The 15897-nt window shown below is 34.6% G+C and overlaps 1 protein-coding gene across 1 annotated transcript in view; it reads left to right on the forward strand.

Annotated features, from left to right (window-relative positions):
• The window catches only part of pont (RuvB-like helicase pontin), a 174024-nt gene that overhangs the window by 70599 nt on the left and 87528 nt on the right, over window positions 1-15897 (forward strand). The window contains exon 4 of the mRNA XM_090409723.1: window positions 870-1027. Within this exon, the coding sequence (XP_090265849.1) occupies window positions 870-1027 (158 nt within the window). The remainder of the gene's footprint in view (window positions 1-869; window positions 1028-15897) is intronic.

The raw sequence follows: 15897 nt of genomic DNA on the forward strand, positions 1-15897 counted from the left end.
TTAACACTCCTGGTTGTTTAAGAGGTGGGTGAGGTAGTTTCAACGATCTTAGCATTGCGGATATTTTTTGTAGTGGTTGAAAACGTTTTATTGTTTTAAACCTTTTGCTATTTTGTGTGTAACATTTTTAATATAAGATAAAGAAACAACACACTCCTTTGCAGTTGTTTTATTGTGATAGCTTTTCTGGAATAAGTGGTCTATTTAAGATGCTATTGATAATTCTCCAATTGTCAGTTTTTTAAGAGAATGTCCTTAAGATATGTTATTTCTTTTGTGTTATCATTTAAAGAAGCAAGCAATATTATATAAGACTACTTAATGTAATAAAAAGTATAGTATAGCAGGTATATGCAGTATATATATAAAAGACCTGTATAGCACATTGCAACAACGAGGCATGTGTCTAACATCTCGCTATCTAGTTCAAGTTTAATTTGAATAATGACAGTTGTTAATTCATAAATCTCTCTGTGAATACTTTTTTTTTCTGTTTGTTTTTAATCTGAAGAATTAAATAAAAATGTACAAGACTAGCTATTAAATAAAGTAATTACTAAAAAAAAGTTGCATGTGTACTTGCCAGACACAAAAGCATGATTTCAATGTTCTGTTTATGAATTTTTGCCTATGAAACAATATTAGATCAATTCATAAATTGAGGAATGATGTGTGCACTCTTGTAACAGAAAAGTTGCATCATATTTCAGAATATTCTTTTTCATAATGATCTCTTTGGCAAAAATCTTGAGGAATTAAGGAATTTTGCTGGGCCTAATAAATACTCAGTACACAGTAAATATTTTACTGCACCTGTAAAATTTCTGACATGAATTCTTTTAACTTTTGCAAAATTTTATATTATACAGGATACGGGAAGACAGTAAGTCATGTTATTATTGGACTTAAGACAGCCAAAGGTACAAAGCAGTTGAAGTTGGACCCTATAATTTATGAGAGTCTACAACGAGAAAAAGTAGAAGTTGGAGATGTCATATATATTGAAGCAAACAGTGGAGCAGTGAAGGTTATTTCTAATTTCTTATTGTATAGCACTGTTTTCACTAATTATTTATGATCTTCCTGCAATATTTAGTCAATCAATTAAGGACAGTTTAGTTTATGAATTCAATTTTATTTTTTTCTTTCATTAAAAAAAGCTGTGTGTGTCAAATATTCGATAATAGTCCAGTTCGGTAAACATTTAGTGTTTTAAAAAGTGGCTATTCTTGTATATTTAAAAAACTGCATTCATCTAAATATAAACTTCATTATCATCATCAAATTCCTGATATGTACCCTCAAGGGGTGTACAGGATATTTAGTACTACATGAAAAATTTATATCATTACTAACTTCCTATCTACAATTTTCCTCCAAATCAGTCTGTTACTTGTCAAGAATCCAACATTATCAGATTTTATATTTCTATCGTCTAAGGCACTCTGTACCGTATCAATCCACCTATAACTTGGTCTTCCTCTGGGTCATTTTCCTGCCAACCCGGCAGAGAACACTTGCTTTGCTATTCTTTCCTTGCCCATTCTGTTTAAGTGACCATACCACCTGAGATTAGCTCTGCTAATGCATTCCTGGATGCTGACAATGTCTAGTTCTTTCCTAATATCCTTGTTTTTAATCTGATATTGCCATTGATACCATCTGTTCACACCTCTAATCTTTCTCAAGTCTTTAGTCAAGTGTTTTACTTCTGACCCAACTCTCAGATCCATAAGTTAAAACTGGTTTGAACACTGTCTTGTATACAGCTAATTAAGTGTTCTGACTAATTTATCTCTTATTCCATATGAATTTATTCAGTTGACTTCCTACCATACCAGCTTTGTTGATTCTGTTGTCTATTTCTATATTTAATTTACCATCTTCACTAAAAATGGTGCCTAAGTAGCTGAAATGTTTTACTTGTTCCACAGGTTCTCCATTCACAACACAGTTGACATTTTCAATGATTCTACCTATTTTTATTGCTGACCTTCATACCATATCTATTACGACAGTTATTCAATTTAGTCAGGGAATCTTGCAAACTTGTAGCGGATTTATTTAGAAGTGTAACATCGTCTGCATAAAGCAAAGAGCATACATTAACATCTCCAATTCTGATATCATGTTTAATACCACTTTCCTTCATAATGTGATCCATATAGATAATGAATAACAGACGGGATAATGTATATCCTTGCCTCACACCAGATTTAATATTAAACCATCTTCCTGTACTTCAATTCTAACTGCTGACTTGCAACTCAAATAAAGACTGAGTATTGCTTGATATAATGCCCCATTGACACCATATAACTGTAGCATATTGAATAGCTCCTCTCTTGGCACCTTGTCATATTCCTTTTCCAGATCGACTAAACTTAAATACAGATCTTTGTTATATTCCCATGCTTTCTCAACTATTTGTCGTAAAGTGAAGATCTGATCCTGACAGCCTCTATTTGGCCTGAATCCAGCTTGTTCTTCACCAAGCTTTTCTTCCACAATTCTTCTCAACCGTTTCTCAAGTATACTGGCATAAATCTTGCCAGGAACACTCAGTAGGGAAATACCTCTGTAATTCTTACATTCAGTTTATTTCCCTTTTATATATGGGTACTATTAGAGCTCTACTGCAATCATCAGGAATTCATCCCTCTGTCTAGGTCTGCTGAACTATGCAGTGCAGCCACTGTAAGACTTTTATACCACCATACTTCAGCATTTCTAGTCGAATATCATCTACTCTTGCTGCCTTTCCACATTTCAAGCCTTTGATGGCTTTTTTTACTTCAAGTATGAATATGTATTCCTGGCTGTATGCCTGTTGAGTGTTTTTAACCACTGTGCTATCACTGCTTGTTTCATTTAACAATTTTTCGAAGTAATTACTCTATACTTCAAGGATATCTTTTTCTCCCATTTTCATGTCACCTTTATCATCTCTAACTCCTTTTACAGCACTCTTTCCTCCATTTCTAAGCTTCCTCCAGAATATCTTACCAACAACAACAAGTCAACAACCTCAAGAATATCTTACCACCTTCTTGATATTTATTTTCTAATTTCTTGCCAAAGTCTTCCCATGACTTTTGTTTAGCTAGTTTTACACAGTGTTTAGCATTCTTGCATTTGTCTCTGTATTCTCTAAGAGCACAAGCTGACTAGAGCCTCTGCTACTAATGGCTCAGTTAAGTAAGTTTGAGCATGGTTAGTAGTTGGAAGGGGTTCAATTGTTAGATGCTGTTGGCATTCTCCCTCGATGAGTCTTTGGACTCCCTGGAGGTGTCACATAATATATAATAAAATAAATAAAAATGATTTTGTAATATTAGCAGGAGACTTAAATGCAAGAATTGGAAATTGAAAATTAATAATAATATAGGAATATATGGAAAACATACTCTAAACAGGAATGGTTAAAAATGATCGACTTTGTAGTTTATAATAACCTTAAAATAATGAATTCTTTCTATAAACTTAAGGATATACTTGGACAGCAAGAGGATGGAAATTAGTATTAGATTAATTTCCTTTTTTTATAATGTATCCCTCTTTACAATTTGTGTGTGTCTGTCAGCTGTTCACTTCATATCAGAGTATAGCATATGCTGTTTCTCTATAACTTGCAACTTATGAATGCTGTCATACCAGTCATGTGTCACAAACAGATGTTTGGCAATGGCTGACCTGATAAGTATATGAATGGTGTAATGAAGTTTTAGTTTCTTTTTCATGTAGTCAGCATAAAAAAAACATTATAGGCATTTTAATTCCATTATGTACATTTTGCCAATTCTTCTTGTTCCTGCTAATTGAAGAAATATTTCCATTGATAACTTCAACAACGATGAGACACAGTTAGGCATTCTTCTTCTTCTTACAACAGAATATCATTTTGACAAATAATTTTATCAACATAACAATAGTTGTATACATTTTTTTATTTGATTTTGGCTAACTAAACTAACAATAAACATCTTCCATAAACAAAATTATGTAAAAATATTTAAGTGTCTTCATGCCATTGTCATCCAATGAGATAATCATGTCTATATGCTATGGGTAGAGTGACAGTATGCAGATATACATTTATGAGAGTGGTCTACTGCTTTTTGGACACCTTACTGTGGCTTCTGGAATGTGTACTTTCTTAATGGCAATGGGCAATCTTACTTTAACTTCATTCTGTTGCTAGGGCAGAAAGAGAGAGTGAGAAATAAATTATAAAAGGGTGCCTCCTTAGTGCAATTGGAAAACAATGAAACATTGCCCCCTTCGATTGGAAAAGACCTGCATTCAATTTTCGTCATGATGCGAGGAATACTAATATAGTCTTTTTCAGTTGAAGGCGAGTTAGCCAATTTTTCACGGAGGTAACAGGTTTTTTCTCAAGAAAACTTGGGTTTTTTATCCCAAGTACAGGCAGAGTGGCCACGAGAACACACGCAATTTACAGATAATGCTATTGTTCGTAATGGATGGTAGATGACATTGATGGTAGTGTTGTTGTATGTAGTTGGAGAAGTAAGTAGTAAAGGGAGCTAGCGAGATGTGTGCAGTGGAGTAGTGTATTTTCATGATGAGTCCTTGGAGGTTGCACATAATAATAATGCTAAAAAAAAAAAGAGAGAGAGAAAAGTGAACACAAAAAAAAAAGTACTTTGAACTCTATAATAGAAGCTGCAATAGGCATATAAAATAAAGTACACCTTTTTTTGCTGCTGTGTTTAACTGCAGAACACTATAATGAAACTGTTGTTTTCTAGTGCCTTCCAGATATTTCCAAAACATCGTATTTATTAAATTGGAGTAATTATGATCATGGTATGTTTTCCAACTTTATCTTTTTCATCCTTGACATCCCAATATCAGCATTTTGCAGTTTGGTAAGCACATTAATATTAATCCCTTCAGATTAATCCATTGGCAAGAAAATGTCAACTAGGGCCTTTTGTGGCTTGGAATCATATACAACTAATAGTAATAACAATAATTTGTTATATATATATTTCACAAAATAAACAGCTTTAAGCTTATTTTGACCCTTTGGACATATGCAAGGTATTATGGATTAGATTTCACTTGGATCTTCTAATTGAAATCCTTCTATTTCTCAAGGCATTCCTATTTTCAGGGCTTGGCTTCAGTGGGACAACATGTTGAAAATATATATTGCAATAACTGTCCCACTGACTTAGCAAAATTCAATCTTCAGAGTTTAAGAAATGACAAGAGTGTATCTATTTAATTCTGTTTTGGTTACAATAAGTTCAGGTTTATTGAGAAAAAAAATGGCAAAAATTTTCAAGCCGATTAATAATTCCACTCTATGTGAATAGAATTGAATGAAATATTTTTGTTAGAATCTATTAAAATTTGTCAAACTTTATTTCATTCAGAACATCATTGTGGAAAAATTAGGCAAAACTTTTATATGTGGATTTCATAAACAAGTTGGTGTTTCATATGGTGAATCACTATCTACCCTCTGAAGTAGTATGTACGCATTATAGAATAATGTTCTGCAATGCACTCTGGTCTCTTCTTATGCAGTTTTGAAGTTATGCACTGCATAACTTCAAAAGTTATGTACCGTTGTACATAATGAACAGCGTGTTGCAGTGCATTCTGGGGTAACGTGATTAACGTACAAGCAGTGAGTAAGTTTGTGTTTGTCTTTTCATTATCGTAAGTCTGAATTTTGCTAATTTTTATTTTAAAGATTTAATTTGGCCCAATGGAGAAAAAAAAAGCGCCACAGAAAAGCAATTATTTTGGAAATTAAAATTGCAATTTTAGATCGCTTAGCAAAAGGAGAGGGATCTACAGCGATTGGTAAACATTTGAACTTAGGCGAATCTACTATAATCTACAATTAAAAAGAATGAAGTAGCAATAAGAAAATCTGTTATTTCTGGCACAAAACTAAGTGCCAAATTGTCATCGTACTCAAGAGATGCTTTATTAGAAAAAACGAACGATCGCTCGTAATTTGGATTGAAGAATTAACTCAAATAAGAATTCATATAAGTGGTTTTTTAATTAAATAAAAAGCACTTCGGTTTTATGAACAGCTGAAGCAATTGGAGCCATCTACTTCTGCTTCCCAAACTGATAAAGGATTTTCAGCTAACAAAGGATGGCTTACCAGGTTTTTAAAAAGGAATGCCCTTCATAACGTGATGATTTCAAGCAAGGTTGCAGCAGCAAATGAAGAAGCAGCCAAAAATTTTCAAGAGAAGTTAGCCAAAATTATTGAAGATGGTGGCACAAAACTAAGTGCCAAATTGTCATCGTACTCAAGAGATGCTTTATTAGAAAAAACGAACGATCGCTCATAATTTGGATTGAAGAATTAACTCAAATAAGAATTCATATAAGTGGTTATTTAATTAAATAAAAAGCACTTCGGTTTTATGAACAGCTGAAGCAATTGGAGCCATCTACTTCTGCTTCCCAAGCTGATAAAGGATTTTCAGCTAGCAAAGGATGGCTTACCAGGTTTTTAAAAAGGAATGCCCTTCATAACATGATGATTTCAAGCAAGGTTGCTGCAGCAAATGAAGAAGCAGCCAAAAATTTTCAAGAGAAGTTAGCCAAAATTATTGAAGATGGTGGATATTGTCCCAAACAAGTGTTTAACACTGACGAAACAGGATTGTTTTGGAAGAAAATGCCTGTCAAACTTGCATCACAAAGTCTGAGAAAAAAGCAAGTTGGTTGAATGCAAGCAAAGATGGAGTAACGTTACTTTGTAGCAATGCATCAGGAAATCGAATGTTGAAACCCCTTCTAGTAAATCGATCTCTAAGACCACGTGCTCTGAAAGGCAAAGATCTGAGTACATTGGATGGCTAATACAAAGGCCTGGGTAACAACTGCTGCATTTACTGAAGGGTTCAATAATTGCTTTGTACCAGAAGTGGAAACATATATGAAGCAAAAAACTCTCGATTTTAAAGTTTTATTAATTGTTGACAATGCACCATGTCATCAGCATTTAGAACATCCAAATGTGCAGCTGGTGTTTTTTCCACCCAATACAACAAGCATTATTCAATCATTAGATCAAGGCATAATTGCTACTTTTAAAAAATATTACGTTAAGCACAGTTTTCAATTTATATTGGATAAACTAGAAAATGAATCATTAACAGTAACTAACATTTGGAAAAAAAATTCTATTTTGGACTGCTTAAATCCTGTTGCATCTGCTATCGCTGAAATAAGACCACAAACTTTAAATGTCTGCTGGAAAGCATCTTGGCCTGGATGTGTTGCAAACAGTGCAACCATTCAAACATCTACATTATCAGCTAAAATCATTACTTTGGCACATGATTGGTGGAGAAGATTTTGATACATTTAGCCAGAATGATGTAGACGAATTGTTTGTGGATAATGCCTTAAGTGAAGATGATATTATTGGATATCGATTAACTTTAGATATCGTCGAAGATCTAGAAAACGATAGTGAAGCAGAAGAAAAACCTTCCCCCCTCACTGTAGATATAATTCGAGAAGGTCTTGACCTATGAAATAAATTGGAAAATCATTTTCTTGTTCATAACACAAATTCTGAATGAGCCTTTAAATTCCAACCTGAGCTAAAGAAGTGTATGTCTGGATATTGCGAACTGTATAAAAAAATTAGTAAAATCATCATCGCAAAGTTTAATCACTGATTACATTGTCAGAAGAAAAAAATCAGCACAGAACCAGAACGAGGGTGAAGCTAATTATGTTTGTGAAGAACCATTGCCTTTACCATACAGATTTGATGCACTATCTCTTCTGGTGATAAAAGTGATTTCGCACCAGTTCGCAAATGTTACCGAATATTGTCTAATAGCACGATAATTCTGATGAAAAAAAAAATTTTTTTTACTTTTCAATAAAATTAAATGAATAAAGCTTTAAAACAAACTTAGGCATTCTTATTTTCCTGAATTTTTATAAACTTTTTTAATGAGATTTTAGGTTTATTTTAATTCATTGCTTCAGTTTTATGTGGTTTTACCAAATTATGGAACGTATCCCTAATTTTTCAATGTAACTTAGGTCTTTTTTGTGCGATTTTTTATATGCAGTTTTCTGTGGAACATATCTACTGCATAAAAAGAGACCCGACTGTATAACAAAAATAATTATTAACAATCTCTGATCACCCATTTATGTTATCTGCATCTTAGGTAATGTTACTGAAAACTTAAAAACAATATTTGTCAAGAATGTAACTTTATTTGATGAATTCTGAAAGGAACTCATCAAAGTTTATCAGTGAATTGTTTATTTGATGAATTGGCTTTTCGATAAACTGCCATTTGTTACATTTTAGTTTGATGAATTTTCCCACTCCATTTTCTCTTTTGTGTAACTCGGTGGCTTGTCACAGCCAAGTAACTTGGCTTCTTATGATGATATGGAGGTTAAACCTATCTGCATTGTCTGCTATGTTTCAAAATTACATGTGTTCTTCTGGTTGTTTTTTCTGTTTTGCAGGATGAGAAACCTCAATTTCCAAGAGGAAAATCCTGCCATTTCCATGCGAGACCAGCTAACTGACACTGCTATGGAGTAGCCCACGTTCTCATCATACTTTTCCTTCTACACCTCAATGACCATCTCTCGTTTACCTCAAATCATATTCGTAGTTTTCCTGACTGCATTGCATTCCATTCTTCTTCATCACTTAAAAGTCTTAATGAAAGCTCTACATCGTGGACAGAATTCAAACCCATGTCTTTCCAGCTGATGTTAAGCATTGTTGATACTCTTTGATATATAAGTTTGAAAAGGAAGAACAAGAAGTGACATGAACTGTTAAATAACCTGTTAAATAATTTTTTATCAACTTTCTTCACAGATACTGGGAAAAAACTGATATACAATTTCAAGTCTTTTCAATCTTAGAAAAATTTCCTAGGGTAAATTTACTTCAGGTATTGGAAGTGATGTTAGCTGCATACTACTATTTTGTAGAACTGCAAATGAGACATTGAAGGAGGGAGAGAGTGGCACAATTCAAATTTCAACCCTTTAAACCATAAAAAAATTCCCTAGGATATCTGAGCTGAAATGCATACAATCATCATCATCATATTCCTGCCATGTACCCTCAAGGGGTGTACAGGATATGATAGTAATACAAGAAAATAATTACAACATTACTAACTTTCTATCTACAATTTTCCTCCAAATCAATCTGTTACCTGTCAAGACTCCAACATTATCAGATCTTATATTTCTATCGTCCAAGGCACTTTGTACTGTATCAATCCACCTATATCTTGGTCTTCCTCTGGTTCGTTTTGCTGCCAACCTGGCAGAGAACACTTGTATTGCTAATCTTTCTTTGCCCATTCTGTTTAAGTGACCATATCACCTGAGATTAGCTCTGCTAGCACATTCCTGGATGTTGACAATTTCAAGTTCTTTCCTAATATCATTGTTTTTAATATGATATTGCATTGATGCCATCAGTTCACGCCTATAATCTTTCTCAGGACTCTCATATCTGCGGTCTCTAGTCTTTGGTCAAGTGTTTTACTTCTGACCCAGCTCTCAGATCCATAAGTTAAAACTGGTTTGAACACTGTCTTGTATACAGCTAATTTAGTGTTCCGACTAATTTCTCTCTTATTCCATATGAATTTATTCAATTGACTTCCTACCATACCAGCTTTGCTGATTCTGTTGTCTATTTCTATATTTAATTTACCATTTCAGTAAAAATCATGCCTAAGTAGCTGAAACGTTTCACTTGTTCCACAGGTTCTCCATTCACAACATAGTTGACATTTTCAATGTTTCTGCCTATTTTCATTGTGTTTGTCTTTTTATTGCTGACCTTCATAGCATATCTATTACAACTATTCAATTTAGTTAGAGAATCTTGCAGACTTGTAGCGGATTTATTTAGAAGTATAACATCATCCGCATAAAGCAAAGAGCATACATTAACATCTCCAATTTTGATATCATGTTTAATACCACTTTCTTTCATAATGTGATCCATATAGATAATGAATAACAGAGGGAATAATGTACATCCTTGTCTCACACCAGATTTAACATTGAACCATCTTCCTGTACTTCCTTCAATTCTAACTGGTGACTTACAACTCAAATAAAGACTAAGTATTGCTTGATATAATGCCCCATTGACACCATATAACTGCAGCTTATTGAATAGCTTCTCTCTTGGCACCTTGTCATATGCCTTTTCCAAATCGACAAAACTTAAATACAGATCTTTGTTATATTCCCATGCTTTCTCGACTATTTGTTGTAAAGTGAAGATCTGATCCTGACAGCCTCTATTTGGCCTGAATCCAGCTTGTTCTTCACCAATTCTTCTCAACCGTTTCTCGAGTATACTTCCATAGATCTTGCCAGGAACACTCAGTAGGGAAATACCTCTGTAATTCTCACATTCAGTTTTATTTCCCTTTTTATATATGGGTACTATGAGAGCTCTACTCCAATCATCGGGAATTCGTCACTCTGTCCAGGCTTTCTGAACTATGCAGTGCAGCCACTGAGACTCTTAATCCACCATACTTCAGCATTTCTTGTCGAATATCATCTACCCCTGCTGCCTTGCCACATTTCAAGCCTTTGATAGCTTTTTCTACTTCAAGTATGGATATGTATTCCTGACTGCATGCCTGGTCAGTGTTTTTTATCACTGTGCTATCATCACTGCTTGTTTCATTTAACAAATTTTCAAAGTAATTACTCCATACTTCAAGGATATCTTTTTCTCCCGTTTTCATGTCACCTTTATCATTTCTAACTCCTTTTACAGCACTCTTTCCTCCATTCCTAAGCTTCTTCAACAACCTCCAGAATATTTTCCCGCCTTCTTGATATTTATTTTCTATATTCTTGCTAGTCCTCCCATGACTTTTGTTTAGCTAGTTTTACACAGTGTTTAGCATTCTTGCATTTGTCTCTGTATTCTCTAAGAGCACAAGCTGACTTATTTGCCAGGAACTTTTGATATGCTTTCTTCTTTTCCTTCACTGCCTCTTTAACTTCCTGTGTCCACCAGGGAGTTCTGATTTTTTTATCATTGCAGACAACCTCACCACATGCCTCTCTGGCAGAATCAATCAATGTTTTCTTCAGAGTTTGCCACTGAATCTCCAAGGTTTGATTCCTGTTCTCAAACTCTTTTATTTTTTCTTCAATAATCTTTGTGTATTTTAGTCTACAGTTCACATCTGAGAGCTGTTCAACTTTTATTCGCTTTAAAACTTTCTTAAATGTTATTCTTTTCAATATGAAATTCAATTTTATCCTGCTCAAGACTAAATAGTGATCACTTCCAATTTCAAATCCTTTGTACACTATGGTGTCCTGCACCAGGGAGAAAACATCACTATCAACAATAACATAGTCAATGAGACTTTTCTTATTCCTTGCCTCTTCTCTCCATGTGAATTTGTGCACATTTTTATGTTGGAACATGGTGTTAGTAATAACCATTTCATGTCCTGAGCAGAAATCCAACAGATATTTGCCATTATTATTAGCTTTGCTCTTTTCTCCAAATTTTCCCAAAATATTTTTGTATGTCTCACAATCATTTCCTACTCTGCTATTTAAATCCCCAACAAGGACCAACTTTTCCTTTTTCATTGTGTCAGTCGCTTTTTCTAAAGTCTCAAAAAATTCCTCCACTTCTACCTTAGTAGAATCTTTTGTGGGACCATAGGCACAAATAAGTCTCATTGTCCAGTTCTCCATTCTCATATTTATCCACATTACTCTACTTGAGACTGACTGCCATTCAAGAAGATTAGCCTTGTATTTTGTGTTGAATATTATGGCTACTCCTTCTTTTCCTTGATTGTCATTGCCTGAATAGAACATTTTGTATTTATTGCTCAGAAAGATCTCACCAGTTTTTGTCTTTTTTGTTTCAGTCACCCCTATTATGTCAATCTGGTACTTATCTAATTCCTCAGGTAGCTCCATTTCTTTGCCATTCAGACTTCTTATGTTGATAGTGCCGATCTTTAACTCTGGTGATGTTGAGTTGGGGTTTGTTTTCAGATTTGTTCCAGTTGCTGACTTTTCGCTGTTCACCCTGGTTCCCTGGCAAAAACAACTGGGGCCTTGTTTAACCGGGCGACGCCCCAGCCGGCGTGAAATTTTGTCATGTCGTACCATCATTTTTTATTTTGGTTTAACCAATAAGAATACATTTTGGTTGGCTAAATCCCAAATTGCCAGCCCATCCTCGTTCGTTCAGTATCCAAGTAGATACCCAACAGGGTGCACCACGAGAAGGTGAGGATTGGGCATTAGGTCAGAAGCCCTGGTCGGTTCTCCGCATTCCTTTAAAGGCTATGTTGAGGTCTGCTCTCAGTTATACAGCTTTGACCCTTGAGCGCCCCCCCTTTAAACCATAAAAAATTCCGTAGGATATCTGAGCTGAAATGCATACAAAACATTAAGAAATAAGTTACAAATGCCTAATTTTCTGTCTTTAGTACTCAGCTTGCAAATCACTTCAGTAAAATATCACTTAATGGACACCTTCCTGAAACAAACTTTTGGGATGAATCTCTGTGAGAGGCATGAGCAATTACATGCAGATGCAAGTACCCCAAATGATGCTCCTTATTTTTAACTTCTTCCATGGTTATTTTATGCATGAAAAGAATAATGGCTCATCTAAGTAAAGTTTCATTTAATTTGGTGCTACTATCCCACAATGCTAGTTAGATCACTTGCAAGCAATGCAATCACCAATATGTATTTTGCTGCACTTGTTCCATAGTGTGGCAGAATCATGTTCCACCATGCTGAATATAAATCTCCTAACTCACCTTTACACATAGGCAATAAAAAAAATTTTGGAGAAACCTATTGTCGATAAGACATTTAGGTTACCATATTGCAGTTTCTCTCACTAACCTCAAATCATATCATAGTTTTGCTGATGGCATTCCAATTTTCCTTCATTATTCAGGGAACCTTGTAGTACTGAAATAAATTCAAGCTACATTTTCCTTAGCAACACCTGACCTCTTCATTCTCATCTGGAGCAAAGATAAGCTAGTGAATTTCAGTGCTACTAAAATCATTCCTGGAATGAGAAAATCTTCTGATTTACTCTGTCACTTTTGATAATCCAATCATCAGCCCAGATCAGTTTTCTCTTCTTGGGTTGGCATTTTCATCTAGCTTGTTTCTTGTTATAAACATTACATCCATAGCTTCTTCAACCACCAGTAAACTTAATAATAATTTTTAAGCTCTAAATATTTCTTTTCTTATCCTTAACTCCTAGCACTTTGTAAATTCCAAATCTATCCAACCTTAAAATACTGGTTTCACATTTGGGGTGGTGCATCTCTCGGAATGCCTGACTCTGTCCAAAATAGCTATCTGCTTAAGTTATCCCCTCTCAGGAACTCCGTCCAAATACTTCTCACAGATACCATTTTTCATAGTTATTTCTATGGGAAATGCAGCACTAAACTGGCCAATACCATTCCTCATTGTTGTTTAATCATGTGCAGACATGGGCAGCTGCTGGTCAACATTCATATGCAGCTCATCTCCCAACTCAATATCCTCTTCTTTCTTTCTGTCTGCCTCTATTTATTTAGACAGTCTTCTTCATTTCACTCCCCAATGATTCCCCCCCCCCAAACACACACTTCAAGAAACATGTTATCAGACTTCTTCCTTCTCTCTACCACTTACCCACACACATACCTAGCATGGTGATATCTTGTGTATGAGGTTGATATAAAAGTGGATGTTATGATTTCAAGTTGGAAGAATTCTGATATAGTTCCAACATTGTTCAGATCTAGATCCAGTTAAAAACTCAACATGTCCTAACTTTTTTGTCTTGATAGAAAAAAAAATTCCTGAAGTGTAGAGTGTGCAAGTAAGCTAAAGCCTATTTGTTTTGAATGATTTTAGTTTTTTTTGAAATGTTTAGCTTACTTGCACACTCTACACTTCATGATTTTTTTTTTCTATCAAGACAAAAAAGTTAGGACCACTTACCCACACACACACACCTAGCATGGTGATATCTTGTGTATGAGGTTGATATAAAAGTGGATGTTATGATTTCAAGTTGGAAGAATTCTGATATAGTTCCAGCATTGTTCAGATCTAGATCCAGTTAAAAACTCAACATGTCCTAACTTTTTTGTCTTGATAGAAAAAAAAAATCATGAAGTGTAGAGTGTGCAAGTAAACTAAACATTTCAAAAAAACTAAAATCATTCAAAACAAATAGGCTTACTATACGTGGAGAGAAATTGGAAAATGTTTTCATTTTTTAAAGGAAAAAAAGATCTTCCGTGGATAAGATGAAATCAGACAATTTTGTCATGTATGCATGTATGTTAGTACTTCCGTATCATCCACACCAACTGTCATACCTTTTCTTGAATTTAGTCACACCACCTCCTGCACTCACCACCTCCAAAGACAATCCATCCAACCGTGCACAACTCTACCTCTCACTCCTTTCTTGACTGTTTGCATTCTCAACTTCCATGAATGTCCTTTCGTTGTCCCCTCTCTCCATAAAATTAAAAATTCCGTCTATGGATATTGTAAATGACCTTTTCAGAAGTTTGTGAGTCTATCGTATTGCCACCCTTAGTCCTGTTTGCTAGAGTTTGCAGTGCACTAATTCTGAATCTATTATCATAATCTGCATTCCGGTCTCAATATCTTCTTTAACACTCTCCTTTGTACCCTCTCTGTTATATTTCTATCACCACTGAAACCAGGAGACCAAATCAGCATACGCAATGACATTTGACCAAAATACTCGAAATATTGAGGTATACAAATTTTACAGTGAAGTCTTGGTTTGAAAGTCATGTTCCAGGTTATTGGAGTACAGCTCTCATAGTACACATCTATAAAATGGTAAGCAAAACCAAATGTGAGAATTATAAAATTGCAGAATTAAAGATACCAGGAAATGATATACTTGGTATAATCCTTGATCCAAGTGTAAGCAAACAAAGTTTGTGCCTGAAGTATTTTCAAGACTTGGGCAACTCTTGTAAAGGAAATATGACTTCACACCACTTGCCTTAGTATTCCATATGCAAAAGCACATCTCCTTGCAGACATGTATAATGCTCTGCATTATGGGAAGGGTCACTACCCAGACTGGTTTCAACCTTTATTGAGGTGAAAAAGCAAAGGGTTGCTCATCATAGGCCTAGAGTTACTATAAAGGAGCAAGAGAGCCTGATGATATTAGGAGGGAAAAAAAAGACAGATAACATGAGAGAGAGATAAAAGGCCTCAGCTCTTTTATATCATCATATAGCCAAAGGCTATCAGTTTTCCTTTTTCACTAATCTCATATTGATGAACAACCAATAGACCAATTGAAACTAAAGCGCAAAGATGACTGATACCCAGGTGGTTAGCCGTATCTGGGTTAATTGCCTTGAGTTGGTCTTTCTCTTCCTGGGATGGCTCTCCAGTCATCCCTGCAATTGACTATAAGACAACATTGAATTAAGAGGATGGAACTATTTAAAAAACCTCTCATTGCAAGAATAGACAGAATTTTTTCTCCCAATGGTGAATATTGCATAATATGTATGGTCTACACCATCTACTGATAAATTTGATATCTCCTAGAATGCTTCTTTCTAAATACAAAAAATGTCTGACTGAACAATGAAATTTCCACAGTACAATATTATAAAGCATTTGGATGTCATATTGCTGGTTTCCAAATCCATGTTTTTTTCTAACAATTCATTAATTATAAAAATCAAAATTCTCTTCCCATTGCTGACAGGTGGTGGATATTGTAAAGAAATAACCTGTTCTGTTGTAAATAGTGGAATGCCAACACATTACATAATCTATTCCAAA

This window comes from Typopeltis vanoorti, chromosome 20 (assembly GCF_054136105.1).
Source record: "Typopeltis vanoorti isolate ZY-2024b chromosome 20, IOZ_Tvanoo_1.0, whole genome shotgun sequence".
NCBI lineage: Eukaryota > Metazoa > Arthropoda > Arachnida > Uropygi > Thelyphonidae > Typopeltis > Typopeltis vanoorti.